At 27.5% G+C, this 18133-nt stretch overlaps 1 protein-coding gene across 1 annotated transcript in view; it reads right to left on the reverse strand.

The window, feature by feature from the left end:
- LOC107453307 (dynein axonemal heavy chain 3) overlaps nt 1-18133 on the reverse strand; it is a 109723-nt gene that overhangs the window by 43160 nt on the left and 48430 nt on the right. The window contains exons 36-49 of the mRNA XM_087162125.1: nt 14434-14718; nt 11854-12011; nt 11690-11770; nt 9227-9410; nt 8359-8544; nt 7282-7508; nt 7093-7203; nt 5951-6046; nt 4977-5104; nt 3274-3398; nt 2995-3180; nt 1745-1912; nt 1345-1478; nt 50-176 (exon numbers count right to left, since the gene is read on the reverse strand). Coding sequence (XP_087018251.1) covers nt 50-176; nt 1345-1478; nt 1745-1912; nt 2995-3180; nt 3274-3398; nt 4977-5104; nt 5951-6046; nt 7093-7203; nt 7282-7508; nt 8359-8544; nt 9227-9410; nt 11690-11770; nt 11854-12011; nt 14434-14718 — 2196 coding nt within the window. The remainder of the gene's footprint in view (nt 1-49; nt 177-1344; nt 1479-1744; nt 1913-2994; nt 3181-3273; nt 3399-4976; nt 5105-5950; nt 6047-7092; nt 7204-7281; nt 7509-8358; nt 8545-9226; nt 9411-11689; nt 11771-11853; nt 12012-14433; nt 14719-18133) is intronic.

Below are 18133 nucleotides of genomic sequence, written 5' to 3' on the forward strand. Positions count from 1 at the left end.
GGAACTGTTTATTGAAATAAACAAATCATAATGCATGCAGAATACTCACAACATAACGATTTCTCTGTGTTAATAAATCTTCTTGTTTTTTAGCCAAAAGATTTTTAAATGTCAAAATTAGACCTAAATATGAAGTAGGCGTTACATAGTTTTTTCTTTGAAGTTCAGAAAAATACCTGAAACAAGCAGTATAATTTATAAATAAAGCTAAACAATAGGAAAAGAGTATAAATAATGTCACATAAACATATATTGTAGCTACAAATACATAATGAAAAACCTTTCACAGTGGAAAAACACAATGAAAAGAGGGAAACAGGAAAATGAAGAAATATTTTACCTAAGTTACAAAATATAAAGAGTATGTTGGCTAATAAGGGGGACAAGTTTAAACAAAATAATAAAATAATTCAGACCTCTGTTTTCTTAATTTATTTGGTGTTTCAACATTGAAGAAGGATCTTTCATCATTGTTTTTTTAATGGTTGAATTGATTAAAAAAATATAAAAAAAGCATTAATTGTCACAAATGCTTACATTTAATTCAAACTAACTTTCCTGACTAAGTCAAATTATATATATATATATATATATATATATATATATATATATATATATATATATATATATATATATATATATATATATATATATATATATATATATATATATATATATATATATATATGTATATATATACACACACACACAAATATTATTGAAAGCCAACTTTTTTTAAACAATTTTCGGAACATTTTTAACTGTTTTAATCTAGAATAGCCAAAATAGGAGATAATGAGAAAGAGATCTGTTTTTAGTTTGAAGAAGGAAAAAGAAGAAATTAATTTTGTATTGTTCTGTGTATTATTAACCCACTAACTGGGTCTGAGGTAGAACCTGGATGGTTTTTGGCACAAAAAACCACTTTTAAGTAATTTAATTGAAGTTAAATTTTGCTCAACTAACTTGAAAAATCAAAGGAATCTAGCTTGAAATTGAAAATAATTTAAAATTTTAATCTTAAAAATATTTACGTCAATCATATTAAGAAAGATAGAATTAAGCTGAATGAGTTAGCATTTTTTTTTTCAAAATGTATTATGGTTATTTATAGAAATAGTATCATTAAAAATAATTATTTTTGAAGTTAGTATTTAAAATAAATCATGCATAAAAAATTTTAATATGCAGGAGGAACAACAAAACTCTATATTTATAATCATACATTTATAATCTTAAAAAATATGAAAATTAAATTAAAATTTTAATATTACAGTATTAGTAACAAAATAGTATTAATAACATTTTGAGCATAAGTTAAGCAATGTATTATTTAAAGCATACCTTTCAGACATTTGATAGACACTCTGATGGAAATGTTTGCAAATGGAAACACATGACAGCCGAATAGAAGGTTCAATATCAGAGGCCTGAAGGAATTTGTTTGCAACCATTTCAAGGGCATCATCTGGCCAGGACTGCACAAAAATTTTACATACAGTTAAGTTAAAAACAACAACCAAGAAATGTTTACAGGTAAAAAAATAAAACACTACCAACACAAAGTAACAGCGTTAAAGTTTATTATCAACACATTTGCAAACTGTCTTTTATTTATTAAATGTGGTTCATTCGACAGTATTCATGTATATTATATTCTGGACACCAATGCAAAACAAACTGAAAATCAATAAAGTGCATATAATAAGTTGAAAAGGAAAAAAAAATTTTATAAATATTTTACCTGAAACCAATCAATTGTACAACAATTAATAAGAGATGGAAACATCCTCAGTCTGTTTCTAAGGGCACCTCCAATCGGACTCATAGCTAACACTAGATGAAGATTTTGTCTGACTCTTTCAATAAAAAAATTATACAATGATAAAGGAGCAGGATCTATTTTCTTCCCCTAATATAAAAAACAAAAAATTTAAAAGCTTAAGAGTTATTTTATAAATAAACTTTCTATTTTTTATAATTTAAAAACTTAAAATATTTTGAATTCATTATTTTTAAATGTTGACTCATATATTTCACCGGTACAGAATTGTAAAATGAATATTAATTTATTATCTCTGTACTTACATAAAACCAACAAAAACTTTCTGGCTTGATTATAACCATTACTTTAAATCTTTTTAGACTTCTGAGAGAATTTTTGAGCCAAGACAGAAGAAAATTGATTATGATTTTTTTAATTAGCTCAAATAACAACTAGCTCTGATGATATTACAATTTATCAATGTGAAAAATAAAAATAGATTAATCAAACGCTTAGTGAAAGAGTTGTCAATGTGATTACATATTTATCAAAAATATTTATTGTATTTTAAAATGGGTCAAAAATGTAATTTTTTGAGGAAAAAAAAATTTAAATTTTAAAATTTTTTTTAACAAACAGAAACATAATACAAATTTTAGGTTTTAAACTCAAAAACAAAAAATGACAGAAAAAAATTATCTATTTTATAAAATAACATTCAGGTCTCGTAAAATCTGTATGAAAACCTTAATATTCATTTATAAATTCATACATTTAAATCGTCAACTCATTCACTATGTTAGGTTTAGATTTAGATTTCAGATTAGATTAAAGTTTTCCTATAGATTCCAGAGGATCAAAATGTGATATTAAATACATTATTTTTTTGTCAGAGTTACTCTACATTCTAAACTTTACTTTTCTGAACTGAAATTTGTTTTGAATTCATGCCTTAGACAAAATTTAAGTTTTGCAAAAAAGGAATCATTAGCTCGGTTCTGGCAGACATAAATATTTTTTTTAAAAAAATGTGCCACACCAAGCTGCATATACAGCTAATTGGAGCCTAAGCACTCATTTAATTATTCTAGCCACAGTTGTTGAAATAATAATCAATAGCATTATTGAAATGATTAAATCACACAATGTTCTTGAAATAAGTACATTATTGATCTAAAACAAAAAGAACGTTACAAAATTATGGCAACAGTAGAAATTAATATACTCACTAGATCTCTTGCAGCTGTTTGCATTTTTTCCAAAATTTCAGCTCTCTCATCAGCAGCATAAAGATTGGGAACATCTCCAGTATTCAATATCATATTGATGTCTTCCACAAATGATTCATCTTTGATTTGATTGTCATTAAATAAGAAAACAGTTGCTTTTCCATCAGCGCCCGCTTTTCTCAAGACCTATACATCACAAGAGGAATTATTTGATATGTTTTACCTACATCTGCCATCGCATTAGCAATGCACAGTAAGAAAAAAAATATTGAAGCATACCTTCTTTAAGTCCTCCCGCCATTCAATAACAGTGTAGTTTTTGGTGATTTCAATTTGAAAAATTTCATATCCGGCCATGTACGCTGCAAGTTTGGCAGCACTTTGTCGACCACTGCCACCAATTCCTTTAAAAGAAAAATCAAAATTTAGAAATACGCTTAAATTTATTTTATATTATAACCTTGAGTGAATGTTTTAGTCATAGTTTTAATAGTAAGAGCTTTTAGAAGGAACTGAATAATTAAATAATTGACCACCTCATTTTAAATCTAGTTTTTTTAAGAGGATCTTTCCTCTATCTGGAGATTGATCTTAAAAGGTTCTTTGTTATGGAAAATATGCTTCATGTAAAATTTTACTTTTTATTATAATAAAGTATAGTAAAACCTATATTAAAACATAAATACAGAAAAATCTAGTAACATTGTAATTAAATATAAATAAACAAAGCCTAGAATACAACATGAAGTTTCAAATGCTGAATTTTTTCTCTCCAAAATATCAAAATGTAAACAAATTATGGCTGAATTATTTAGGATTATCAAAAAAAGATATCCTGTCATAATTTGTTTGCATTTTGATACTTTTAAAATTTTTTTCAACATTTGAAATCTTACGATTTATTCTAGACTTACCTGAACTCACTGTTCTGTAAACTTTGAATTTTAAAATACCAAATGGAGGCGAAGCAAAATTTGCCATGAAAAGTTTCTTCTGTGGTATAGCATCCCCTGTGAAGTCAACTCACAGTGAGAGTTATGACCCATTTTTTACAAATATATTTTTCTAAATTTTTCATTAAAATAAAATTTCCAGTTTTACATTATTTGATTGCTTACGTTAGTCATCTGCCTACAATACTATATTTTAAAATTATAAATTACTCTTTTTATTAAAATGTAGAAACGTGGTATAATCTTCCAACTTGAGATAATTAGCTCACTACAGAAAAGTTTCGATAAAAAAGAATTATAAGAGATGTTAACATTTACAACATAAAGTAGTAATAAAATGTCTGAAATAAGTTGCAAACAATAATTGTGTCTAAATATCAAATATTTATTTACTGATGGAAAATAACAAATTCGAACAGATCCAGAAAGGTTTTGATAAAACGAATTAAAAGAGGTGTTATATAACATTTACAATAAAAAGCAGTAATAAAACGTCTAATCTAGAAAAGTTTTAATAAAAAGAATTAAAATAGGTATAATCACTTACAATATAAAACAGTTATATACATCGGAAATAAGCTGCAAACAATAATTGTGTCTAAAGAAATATCAAATATTTATTTACTGATGGAAAATAACAAATCTGAATTAAAATTATTAAATGAATTTAATTTATGTCAGTAAACTGAATTACCAGCAGACGATTTTATCATTTGTTTTTCGATATTTTTTTCACACTGTGCCTCTTATCAACTTGCTTTTTTTGACAGGAGTATCCATCAAAAATCTTGATTTGGTACACGGAGTCTATCATCTCTTAGTAGTAATTTTGTAAAAAAATTAAAAATACATTAAAATAGAATGTTAAAATAAACTACAAGGAGTGATGGCTTTTAGAATAAAAAATCAACTTTTTTCCATGCATGATAAACAAAAGTGACACAGTAAATTAAAAATAAAGTAGATATAAAAAGGTTATGGTCTATAAAAGAAATGTCAATTCAAAATTAAGTTTTAAAGTGGTCTCACCTACAAGAAGTACATGACCATTATCTTGTTGGAGGATACGGCATATTCGGGAGACATGTTCGATAGCAAACTTAAATAATACCAGATGCATTGGAGTTTTGCTCATTTGATTATAGTCCTCAAGATAACTAAAATAATAAAATCATGAAGAGTTTAGCAAGTCTGTAAAAATGTCGAACAATTTCCACATTATTTGTATTTTTGTTGTTGTTGTGAACTACACCAAGAAGCTAAAAAATATAATTTTTAACCTTAGAAGGAATGAAGTCAAAAGCATTACAAAAACATTTAAATTAAACTATTTGATGTAAAGAAAGGATAAGGTGATTTCTTTTATGAAGAACCTTTCTTAGATAGTCAAAATGCCAAAGAGGCTATAAATAAAAGTATTTACTTTTTTTGGTTAATGATTTTTTATAATTTTTTTTAAAGTTTATTTTATTTAATATGTTCTATTTTCATTTCCTTATGCATTTGAATTATATTCATGCTTAAGTTTAATTATTTTTGAACAAGTTTTGAATAAGTTTTTAAAAATTTCACCTCTCAGAATCTATTTTCTAACTTTCAGATTTAAACTTTGGTTTTTGAAAAAATATGATAGCCAAAACAATTTTCTATTTTATAACTAGTGGTGAAAATATTTTTAAGAGTAAAAATAAAAATAAATAAAGCTAGTTTTATATACATCATCAATTCAAAGTTTGTTTATTAAAAAATAATATCATAAACAATTGTTTATAACTGAATAAATATCACACAATAGGAAACAGAATATTACACTAGACTACCTACAATAAAGTTTCATTTTAAAAAAAACAATAATTCCATTTTTAAATGAAATTTACTTCATACTTTCAATACATCATACATTGTTAATATATAATTGATATAACATCATACATATGTAATAAACAATACATATTTAATTGCATTACAAATTTTTGCTTTAATTTTCAAATTAAAATACTGACCCATTCATTACTTGTGATAACTGATCTAAATCTTGTACTTCATCATATATTTTTGTGTCTTCTTCTGGATACATGTAGTTACCAAAGAAGAGGTTCCTAAAATAAAACACATTAAAATATTTTTTACAAAGCACACTACATAATTTTTTACTAGTTATACAAATTGTCTTACAAAAATTTCACAAACTATAATGCTATGTAGCTTTCCCCATCTTTCTTAAACATATAAAATCCTTGTAAAATGCAAATTGAAGCAACATTTATTTAATTAAATTGAAAATTTTTATATTTCATAGTTGGTTCCATGGTACCAATTTAGAAAAGAAATTGAATATAGCATATTGAAATACATACATATAGGTTTTTTTTTTAAACATGAATAGCTCAAAAATAGCTGTATTGCAATAATAATAATTCCGATGTGTTAGAGATCAGCCAGCTAAACGCTCAACATGTGCAAACTGTTATTTAAACTAAAGAACAATAATTAAAAAAGGTCGAATTTAAAAAAGTAAGTGTAGAACCTTACCAATATTTAATTTTAATATTTATATTTAATATTTTATGCCTTTTTAGACAAATTACAAAGAATTGCAAAATAATGCTAAATGATTTACTGAAGAATTGTTGAATAAGATTGATCAACCTGAATTGTCTAATTTAAAATGATAACTAATAATTTTCTATAAAAATTCTAGGTTATAATTAAAAGGGTAAAAAATGAATTCCAGTAGGGAAAAAAAATATGTAGCTGCTGTAATTTAGTTATAGCTGCTAAACTACTAAAATTTATTCAATGTAGATAGCATAATTTAAATAACGATTTATTTTAGATACATTGCTCAGCAAGTCATAAACATTTAATTATAGCATTAAAAATATGATACTGTGTAATAGGTATGTAAAAGTAAGTAAAAAGATTTCAATTGTAGGGTTTGCTGATTGAAAAATAATGAAATAATGTCATATTTTGAATTTGTTATAAATACTTTTGAGAAAAATAATTTACAAAAATAAAATGAAAGCTTCAATTTCAATCTTATATGACACAAATTGTTTTTAAGTAATTGAAAAATTATTTTTAAAAAATACTGAAAAATTCAATCTAAAATAAATTATACATATATATATATATATATTACCTAATATCAGAATCTTCAAGAGTTCCCTCTGATAAATGAGCAAGTATTTTGTTGAGGGGCTGTTTAAAGTGTAAATTAGTTGTTTTCGACAACATTTCAAAAAAATATTGCCTAAAAAGTTTGAAAAAGTTTCAATAACAAATAAACAAGTACAAAAAATATTACAGTGTATAAATGTTTTGCTCATACCTGTCTTTGTCATCTACAAGTCGATCATAAAAAACTCTATAAACCTCATGAATCCATAATCTAATCAACTTAGAAGTTTCTTTTAAATGAGTTCGTGGCATCAACAAAATGCCATGGATAACTCGAGCAAAATCTCTGAGGTTGAAAACGTAGTGACTTTTTGTGGGAGTTGGAAGAAAATTCTCAATTGCTGCAGAGTATATATCTTTAGTAGCGTCCACAACAACCTGGATACATAAATGAAGCTGTTGTTACGAAACTAATCATAATTAATCAGTTCATTACTATTAATAGTCACAATAAGTGCTGATTAATGATAACAGATTTCCTATGAAGAAACTAAGTAAAAGTAAGGAAAATAGTGACGTTTCAGACTAAAATAATGTTTGCATTTAAGAAAAAATTGCAACACATACGATTGACTAAGCTGAGAAAAAATTAAGAAACTACCTTAGCAAAAGAACTTTCTATTTCCATCCAGATATACCCTCTTAGAAAAAAAAACTTTCTTTATAAGATAAATAAATACTTCAGCATGAGAAACAGATACAATAGTAAATAATAATAGTAAATTTTATTTTATTTTTAAGCAACTATTTATTTCCAAACTAAAAAGCATCTCTTTAATAAATTTGTTCTTTAAAAAGGACAAGTTCTACGGATGACAGCCAAAAATGCAGAAATTAAGCTTATTCATTAGATTTTTTCCTCTTCATATTTTATAGCAAAAGTGGGAGTCGATCTCACATGGTATACCAGCGATCAACTTCAACTTTTTACCAACGAAGTTAGGCTTTAACCTTGACTTTAAACTAGTTACAATTTAGCTTTTGCCGGCAAGTTGTAGAAAAAGAGCCGATTTGAACTTCTCTCCAAAAAATTTTTTTTAAAGATTAATGGCTGGCAATGGAGTAATTTTTTTTTAAATGCGACTTTTCAACATTTTTTTAAGAGTGATATCTAGTGACTTTTGACAGAAAAAAGTGAGCAATTAAAAAGAAAAGTTATTTTTTTCATGGAAAATAGTTACTTGGTAGGAGTCCTGTGATTACAATATAATAAATAACAAGAGCCTACCTTTTCAAGTTTCAGAATTGATGGGTCATATCCTTTAATGAATTGCCAATGTACCACAGAGGTGAATATGTGACAAAGAGTTTCATCATCAAAAGCATCAATTCCCATAACATTTAAATGCCGAACAAAACGTGAGGTGATCTCATTTCTTCCTCCTCCTGGTGGACCCATAGCTGTCACAAGGTTCTAAAAATTTAAAATATGAGTTGAGTTCTGAATTTTAATTATATTTTTAATCTTAAAAAAGGATTTTAATTAAATTTGATACAAGTCAAATCATTTCTATGCATTTTCAGTGGGTAAGAGTCTGATTTAAAAACAAACTCCTGAAAGTGTTTAGTAAATGAAAAGCAGCAGTTAGTACTTGAAGAGAATAATTTTAAGTTTTTCCTTCCAGCTTAAAATAGGCAAATATGAGAGCTTTTTTTACAATATGTTTTGAGTTTTACTAGTTGTGTTAGTTACAGATTTGAGAAATAGACAACTCATACTGACATTACATTTAATTATTAAAAAAATGACACTGCCTTAATTTTTAATAACTTGATTTGAATATATACAGTTTCTAAATATATAATATTTTGTGTATTTTTCATATTTCATAACTATTTATAAATATTTGGATACACTTAGGAAAGGGAGAATACTATTTTTTCTTATTTTACTTTTACTGGCAATGAAATTGCTCTGAATGGTAAAAACTAACCTATTAACTTAATGTTGATAAATAGCTTAGCAGTTATGGTGATAATAGTAAAAATTCTACAAGCCTAGTGGTAATAAAATGCTACTTTATAATTATGCACAACGTGTAAAAAAATTAGAAACAGCTCAACAGCTTTTTTATATAAAGCTTTCAACTATTTACCACATCCACTATTTCCAGAACAGATGTATCCTTCTTGTCAAACCAATAATGATGATCAATCCACTGACGAAGAAGCTCAACAGGAGGTTGAGCACCATAAATTTCCTTCATTGGCATATTCAAATCATCCACAAAAATGATGCATTTTTTACCCATACTTGGTCCAAATACACCCTTCCTTCTCCTATTAAATAAATATGAGATGTAATTCTAGAAATATAGCATAAATAACATAAGTTTAGCTCTAAGTAAAGAGTCCCTGATCGACCAGTGGAGCCTTATCTCCATGCCTCATTTGGCAGACAATTGACGGTCAAGTGAAAACTTTATTTTTGTTCTATACATTAAATCTTGTAAGAATTTAGTCTTCTTAATGCTTAAGTTTTTGATAAACAAGATTATTTTGGACAAAACTGATTAATCATGTATCCCATCGATCTAGATAAAATTGAAAAAAAGACCATAATTTTAATTCAAAAGATTATACGAAAAATTCTATCAAATCCCAAACTTTTTCATAAGTGAAAAAGCCTTCCATTTAAAGGTAGCAGAAATGTTATTTACACAAATACTGAAATTTTTCCTAACATTAATATTTTAAAATTTATACTGGTACCTTTGGTTTTAAATGAATAACAATTTTTAAATAGATTTTTCTTCTCCAATTCCATGAGCAGACTTTTCTCCGTTATCATTATTGCTGCTTTAATTTCATACAAATTAAGATTTTACAGTAATTAAATGAAATTCAGTATATATACTTTCTAAATTTATTTTCTCCAAAAAATTTGAAATAGTAATTTCTATTTTGAAGTATGGATGCGAAAGTTTGTCCCATTTTATCTTTAAGCTTTTTTTCAAAAGATGTTTTAAATCGTGTATGGTTTTAAAGCATTACAGTATTAATAAACCAAGAGTATTATGCATAAAATATGAAAAACTGCACAATAGTTTTAAAATACAGACAATACAACTAATAATAACAAGAAAATTTTCTAAATTGCATAAAAACGAAAATCTAATGCATCTTAACAAATACGTAAACCTTTTTATAAAGTTTGAATGATAAGACATAGGCTTACGTAACCCGACCCTTAAGTAATAATATTGACTTCGACTAAGTCTATCTATGAATAACTTAACACAGGATAAATTTACTGATAAATTATAATTTTGCTGTTGTTTATTTTCTTAATCTGACACAGGTCAGATAAGTTCCAGAAGGTCACTGATCACAAAAAAACCTGCAACAAAAAGGGGATCTGAGGTAAGATACACCTTAGAAAGTCCAAGGCAAACCAGAATATGTTCCGGCAAAGCTGGTTGAACACAGCATTTTTTTTGCAAGCAGGGAAGATCTTCCTGCCACCCTCAAAAATAAAGCACTTAAGATGGCAACCAGCAAATCTGTTCAAAGCAGTCTGAGTTCCTCGGTCGCATTTAAGGTCCAGCAGGGTACCAGATGTCCCATAATACCAGTGGTGTGTAAGTAGTATACCCCATAATAGATTAGGCTTGTATCTTTCAATGGAACAGAGTTCCCGATAAGTAAGTGAGGAGCCAGTGACTGTTTCTCCTTCACTGCCCTTTTTTGTCAATCTATCCGCTACCTCATTACCGCGAACATCCACTTGTGATGGGATCTATTGGAAGTGGACATTGTGATTTTTAGAGGTTGTACTTAATTTGTGTAAAATATAAATGATGGTTTCATTGCATGAAGAGGATCAGCTACTTAGATGTTGCAGTGAGCTGCGGCTGTACGATAAAATCCATAATTCAGTAAAATCATTTTTGTAGGGTAAGACAGCATCAAACCCTACATTTATTGCAATTAACTCACTCCTAAAGACAGAGCAATAATCAGGGTTACGTTGTTTAAATCAAGTTTCATGGAGAGGGGTTCTAATGTAAATACCGCTGCCAGTACGATCTTCTTTATGACTACCATTAGAATAGACCTGCACAGCATCTTTAGGAATACACCAAATGATTTCTAGAGCCAATTGTCTAAGATGGTCTTCAAGGTGAGTTTTCTTGTTTGCAGAGGAATTCAAATCAAAGTGGCAGAAAACTCCTGGCAGTCTTTCCAAGGGATCAACACAACATCTCAAAGATACAGGTTCAACTTCACGAGATATCAGTTTTGAGTTTCCGCCAAGCTAAAGGGGTTGCCTTTCTTTAAATACAGCCCTTACTGATTATTATTACCAACATAATTGATGATTATTACAAACATAATTTTATAGTTAACTTCAATGTAAAATTAATATTCATAAAACGAATATGACCTTCATCTTTTTCATGTTACAATAAATCCACATTATAATAAATACAGAATTTTATGAAATAAAACATAATATCAAATTCTGGTTACTTAAAATACTATACATTCAAATTATCAGTTAAATTTATTTTCATAAATGTAAAAGAAATAAAAAGGTTTCGAAATAAAGTGAATACCTATCTAATTTACTCATTATGATATCCTGAGTTTGTCCAGCACTGGTTCTTGCAGAGAAATTTATAAAGTTAGGAAGATACCTGAAATTATAAGAAGGATGTTTCATGAATAGATTATTAAACATTAATATCTTAAACTGAAAATTACAAACGAATCAAAATACCTCTCTTTTGGAAGATGGATCAGGAAATTGTTTGTTATTGCTGATTTTCCAGTTCCAGTGGGTCCAACAAATAACACTGGTATATCATTAGTAATATATATGTTCAGCATAAATTGCTGACGCACAGTCTCACTAGTGGGGATTATTAATTCATTCACCTACAAAAATAGTAGTGGGTTTACTAAATAATAACATGAAATATACAAGAATTTTCAAGTATTTTTAAATGGATAAGATGTGCATGACATTGCATCAGGGCCGGATTAACATATAGGCACACTAGGCACGTGCCTAGGGCCTACGAAATTCAGGGGCCTACGAAAAACTTGGGAGAAAAAAATTTGTTGACAAAAATAATTTAGCTTTAAAAACAACAAGTGTATTTTGCACAAAATTATGAAGATACATATAAAAATATAATATTTTTCGGTAATAAATTATTTTGCAGAATCCTATGATCTAATATATTACTTTTTCGCGATTTTTGGATTCAACGAAATCTTGTATTAGCTGTCGAATTCCAAAACTACGCAAAATGTCGTATTCAATAGACATAAGTGCGAGCGATGCCAAACGATCATTGTTGAACGCAAATAATTTTTTATCAATTTTAATCTGGAGAAAGATCTTTCTCCTTTTGCATTTGATCCAAGAATCGACAAATATATACTTAATGCAATGTGAACGTTAGGAAAAGTATTCACAAGTTTATCCTTAACATTGTTATCGATCGAACTGTTCATAATGGTATTATCGTTAACTAATGGTTAACTAATTATAATGGTATTATCGATATCAACTGCAATATCAGCAGTATGTCGGTATTGCAGATAAAGTTCGATAAACAAATTTGTAAATTAAAATCCATATTAATAAAAATGTAAAAAAAAATATGCAAGAAAATTTTAGCATATATTTTGAAAAGAGGGGAGGAGTGGGGGAAGAAGGGGAGGGCCCAAAAACGGCTATGCCTAGGGCCCACGAAAGGTATAATCCGGCTCTGTGCCTAGGGCCTACGAAAGGTATAATCCGGCTCTGCATTGCATGATTTTCAAAAAGAAGCAAAATCATATTACAAAATATAAATAGGATCAGGAAGAGGTATATAAATAAAGGTTCTTTTGTTTAAGAGTTAGGTCTGTAGCAAAAGAAAAAAAATGTTACACGCAATTTATCTTCTTAAAATCTTTCATTTTTTCTAATTCCTAAGATAAATGTTTATAGGATCAAAATATAGTTTAGAAAAAAAGGATACCTTTATAAAATAAAATAGTTTTTACAAGTTTTCATCAGTTTTTACAAGATTTGATTCGTAGCAGTAGAATTAAAGAATGTAATTAAATTACACGAAAAAATACAACTGGTGAAAAAATTTTCTATAATATTAATTTTCTAATTAGAAATTTTCTACACATTCTATGGCATTCAACCTTTAGATAACACTTAAAAAGACACATTTTAATACAATTATCACTTTAAAGCATATAACTATTCATAATACAATCATTATTGCTTACTTTAACAACTTGTAAATCCTTTAATGTGGTAGCATGTACAAAAGAAAAATAGATTATTTAATAATTCAGGGAAACTTTTTTAAGAGCATTTTTTACCGAATAAAAATTTATTTTGCAAAACAATAGTAATAAAACGAGAATTTAATGATTCTTTGTGCCAAAGAGAATAAAATGACATGTACTTTATAATTAAATTATTTTAGTAGCCAGAACTCTGCTAAAGTGACATCAATAATAAAAGAATGGGAGCTTGAAAATATTTTTTTAAATTAAACCAATAGGAATAATAGGAGACATCATTTTTGTTTTTCTGATAACAAGGAGCATGTAAAAATATAGTTAACAAATGAGACAGACACAGAAATTTGTGGAATTCTCTTGTAAAATAGTATTTTTCTTATTCAAGCATAAACTGCTTCAGTTCTGCATAACTGAATTGAATTATTGTTTTATTTGTTCGGACCATTCAGTTTGATCCTTTTGTTTAATAAGATTTTATTGCATGCAAAATTAAGAAAAAGTTGAACATAATTTTTTTTTAAATCCACAACTTTTATAATAAAAGTACATTTTCAATAATCAAAGGAAAATTCTATACAAAAAAAAAGTAAATGAATTTTTCAGATATCACATAATGCGTAGCCAAATTTGAGTACTTATTGTATTTAGAATTATTTTTTAGTTATTTATCTCAATAATAGTAGAATTAACATGCATTGCAATCCACTTCAGCAATACTAAGAAAGAAATGATTAATTAGAATTTTCTGCTGCACATGTTTGCTTAGTGTTTCAGGTTTAATATTGATTTATTTTAGAAATATCAATAAATTTTATTTTATTTTATTAAAAGTACTGGATATTTTAAGAAATTGAAGAGTTGACATTATTGACTTTAACAAAAAAGATTTCATTTTGTTTTACATGAAATTATTATTTTCAAAAAACTATTCAGTTTTCAAAAGTTTAATTTTAAAAAAAAATCATCATACAGCTGACTGATACTAGGTAATTAAAAAGAACAAAGAAAATTTTTTTAAAAAATTAGAAATTAAACAACTTACTCTAGCATCTGCTGGTATATCAAGTTCTTCTTTCTCTATCGTTGCCAACCAATTCTTCCATGAGTTGCTCTTTTGGTCAAAAACATAATCATAAACTAGATCATTTTCAGGAAATAGCTGCTGCTTTGTTAGCGTGAAACTTTTCGGTTTCATATATTCTTTATTATCCCCCAGCAACAGTGTTCGATAAAATTCATCAAAAAGAATGCGACTGTCGGTAACCATGATGCTTCCGATTGTCCATACTAATGAGAATATGAAATAAGATTGTATACCACGCAGAGTCTGAAAATGCATTTCAGAATAAGTCACAAAGAATAAATCAGAAACAAAATAAAAAGAGCACTTCATAAAACTAGCACTAGTATAGTCAGGGCTTCAAGTGGCAAAACATGGTTTTGGAGCATCTTTGGAGCAACAAAAAAGCAATTTTGGAGCATCAAAACAAAGATTTGGAGCATATTTAATAAATAGAATTAAAAGAAGAATTTAATAACAAGAATTTTTAATTTTGCCCATTAATAACATATCTTATTTTTTACACTTTTTTGAAGGTCCCTGCATTAACAAATTAAGTTTCTTTTTGGTACCTTCCAATGCTGTTAAATATTCTGCTATCCTCGACTTAGTCTCAGATAAGAGGATCCGTCCGCTTTCTATAATCGACTTGTCTTTATTATTTTACCCATCTTTAATATTTTTTCAGCTGCGGCTAAGAGATCTTGAGAAGCCTTCAATTTTTTTTGCAAATCAATTTCAGCAGCTTTCAATCTGCTTTCCTCAGTTTCAGTGTTTTTTGCTTTCTTTTTTCTCAACCTCTAGTCGAGCAGAATAATTTTTAAATGCTGCACGAGCCACTTTAATCATATCTTTGTCAACTTTAAAGTTATTTAAACCCCTATTTTGTTGATATGTGACACAACTTCTCTCAAACCATTAACACTATGCAAATTTAAACTTGCTTTATTGTCAAGTAGCTTTTTGTTCACACTTAAACCTCTTTCAACATCGGCATTCCCATGTGGTACGCACAATAGAGCTTTGTTATAAGAGGATATTTGATATTTCCCAAATTATCTTTCTTCACAAAATAGTTTTTCCAAAACACATCAATTTGTGCATATTCATTTGAGTCAGAAGAATAACCTTCTGGTTCCCCATGTAACCTTGCCCCCTTCATCTAGTAACAAAGATGCCTCTCCAGGTTTTATAATGGATGGGGTTACTGTTGCCAGATATCTTATTGACTTAATAGAAGTTTCTTCCATTCTCATTACAGGATGCAACACTTTAAGAGGGCACAGTAACCTATTTTTTAGAGGCAATGCTTTTAATAAATGTTTTGTGCATGCCAAGTAAAAAGATCTGACACCTAAATACATAATTTTTTTTCTGAAGAAGATAAGGATGTCATCACCTTTGTGGTATCTAGTCCAACATCTATTAAATTTGAATTTTGCCAAATTTCTGCGTTTTCTACATCCAATGATTTTAAGTCCTTTCCTGACAAACATGAAAACCAAAACTCTTTAAAAAAACGCCCTAACAATGCTTTAACTAGGAACACCATTTCATCATACAGCAAGTGAATCAATGGTGTTTCAGTGTGGAAAAGACCTAAAAATTTATTTAATATTGCCGAAATATTAAAAAAAAATTTAATAAATTCAACATTGAGTGGCTCATACTATTTTTTAAATTAATAATTACTTTATTTAATTCTGTAAAAGGTAATTCAAAACTCTAATTAATTTAACTATTATTTAAGGTTATCGAGTGTAATTTTATTAAAATTTAAATAAATGTTATTTGTAATAGTATATTCAACACAACATTAACAAGATTAATACTGATCATACCAAATTTATAAAAATATGTAAAGAATTAAGCAAATTAAGAAAACTTTAATAAATTTATATTACAAATGTAAATTAGTGAATGGCCCCTAATAAATTTTTATTAAAATTGGTTACTTATAAAGTATTGCATTAATGAAATGATTAAAAAAAATTAAATAATTTTTAAATGCAAATACAATGAGTATTGAAGCTAAAAAAATTTTTTCAGAAGTAAATTATTATATTGTCCCTACACTCATAATATTTAGCAAATCTGTGATAATTAAAATTTTTTATATCAGTTGCTTTAAATCAAATCATTAAGAGATGAATTAAAGTATTTTTGAATGACAAATCTGAAAAACATAAGATTTTTTGCTGCATTTAAAATATTGAAAACCCCTCTCTTCATACTTATTTAAAATCTTGCCTCTAAATATTATTAAGTTATTTCCTAAAACAAAATAAGAGCACTGAAAATTTTGAAGGTAATAATACAATAATAAAATGCAATAAGTAAAAAAAAATTTTTTTTTTAAAAAAGTAACAAAGTAAAATAATTGTTTAAAAACAATCTGCAATTAGTGGATGGTCCCTCAGATAAAAAATTTAAGTTATGAAATTCAATTAGTTCTTATCCTTATTTAATCTTATCTTTATCTAATTACATGAATAAAACGGAGATAGAAAGTTTGAGGTTATGAAGCTTTGTGATTCTTGACTGTTCTGAGGATCAACATGAAATTATGTACTTAGTGGATGGTCCCCTAGTTAATTCAAGGATCATGGTACTAATCTATAAATAGAATAGCGCAAGAAGGCCATTAGCTTTCCATTGACGAAGACGATGGTACATCAATAACGATGAAATCAACAGGAGAAAAAACTTTCTTTTGCTATTAAAATTTGGCAATGTTTAGTTGGTCCCCAAAACATTTTTGGCGCAGATTCGGCGCAAATTTAACATAAAATGTCGTTTCTGCGCAGTAATGCGCAAATATACCGATTTGGCGCAAAATGCGCAATATGCGCAGCACTTGAAGCCCTGTATAGTACAAAATTTAAATCTATAAAATTTGCGGAGAAAATACATAGCTGTCAACTTGTTAAAAAAAATTTTTAAAAAATTTAAAAAAAGGAACAGCAAGCAAATGAATTATGACAGAAATAAAAAAAATTTTGTGCAAAAAATTGATATCAAGATAGCCATACGTGTTTATATTTAGCATAATTTTTTGATCTAAAATTTTTAATTAAATTATTCACTTAAGAAGAATATCACACCCTTATAGTAACTAATTAAAAAGAACTTACTTCTTACAAGAATCGCGATAATGGATTTTAAAATCGTATGAATAGGAATCGTGATATTGGATTTTAAAAATGTGAAAATATAAATTGCGCTGTAGAATATTTAAATAGCGCAAATACGAATTACGATGCATAATCTTTAGATCGCGTGAATACAAATCGCAATGCATAGTTTTTAAATCAGGTAAAAATACGAAAATCGATGTTTGATATTACAGCTGCGCAAATACAAATCGCAATATTGTGTTTTAAAAATGCGTGAATATGAATCGCGACCCTAGTGGAATAGGTCATGAGATTTTAATGGCAGAGATAATTAAGAATCAGCTCAAAGATGAACTCAGAATTACTCAACAGAACTTAAAAAAGGTAAATTGGCAATTAAACTGACTCTCTTCTTGAAAAATGCACTATTGATAACAATAGTGATAAAGCACTAGACTATATTGTTATAACTATTCTTGAATGTGCAAAAGCATGGTATCCGATGAACCACTGGAATGCTGATCTTCAATAACTAAAGGAGGAAAGAGTTTGGATAAGAATTATTG

This window comes from Parasteatoda tepidariorum, chromosome 4 (assembly GCF_982258835.1).
Source record: "Parasteatoda tepidariorum strain Cologne lab strain chromosome 4, Ptep-v5.0, whole genome shotgun sequence".
NCBI lineage: Eukaryota > Metazoa > Arthropoda > Arachnida > Araneae > Theridiidae > Parasteatoda > Parasteatoda tepidariorum.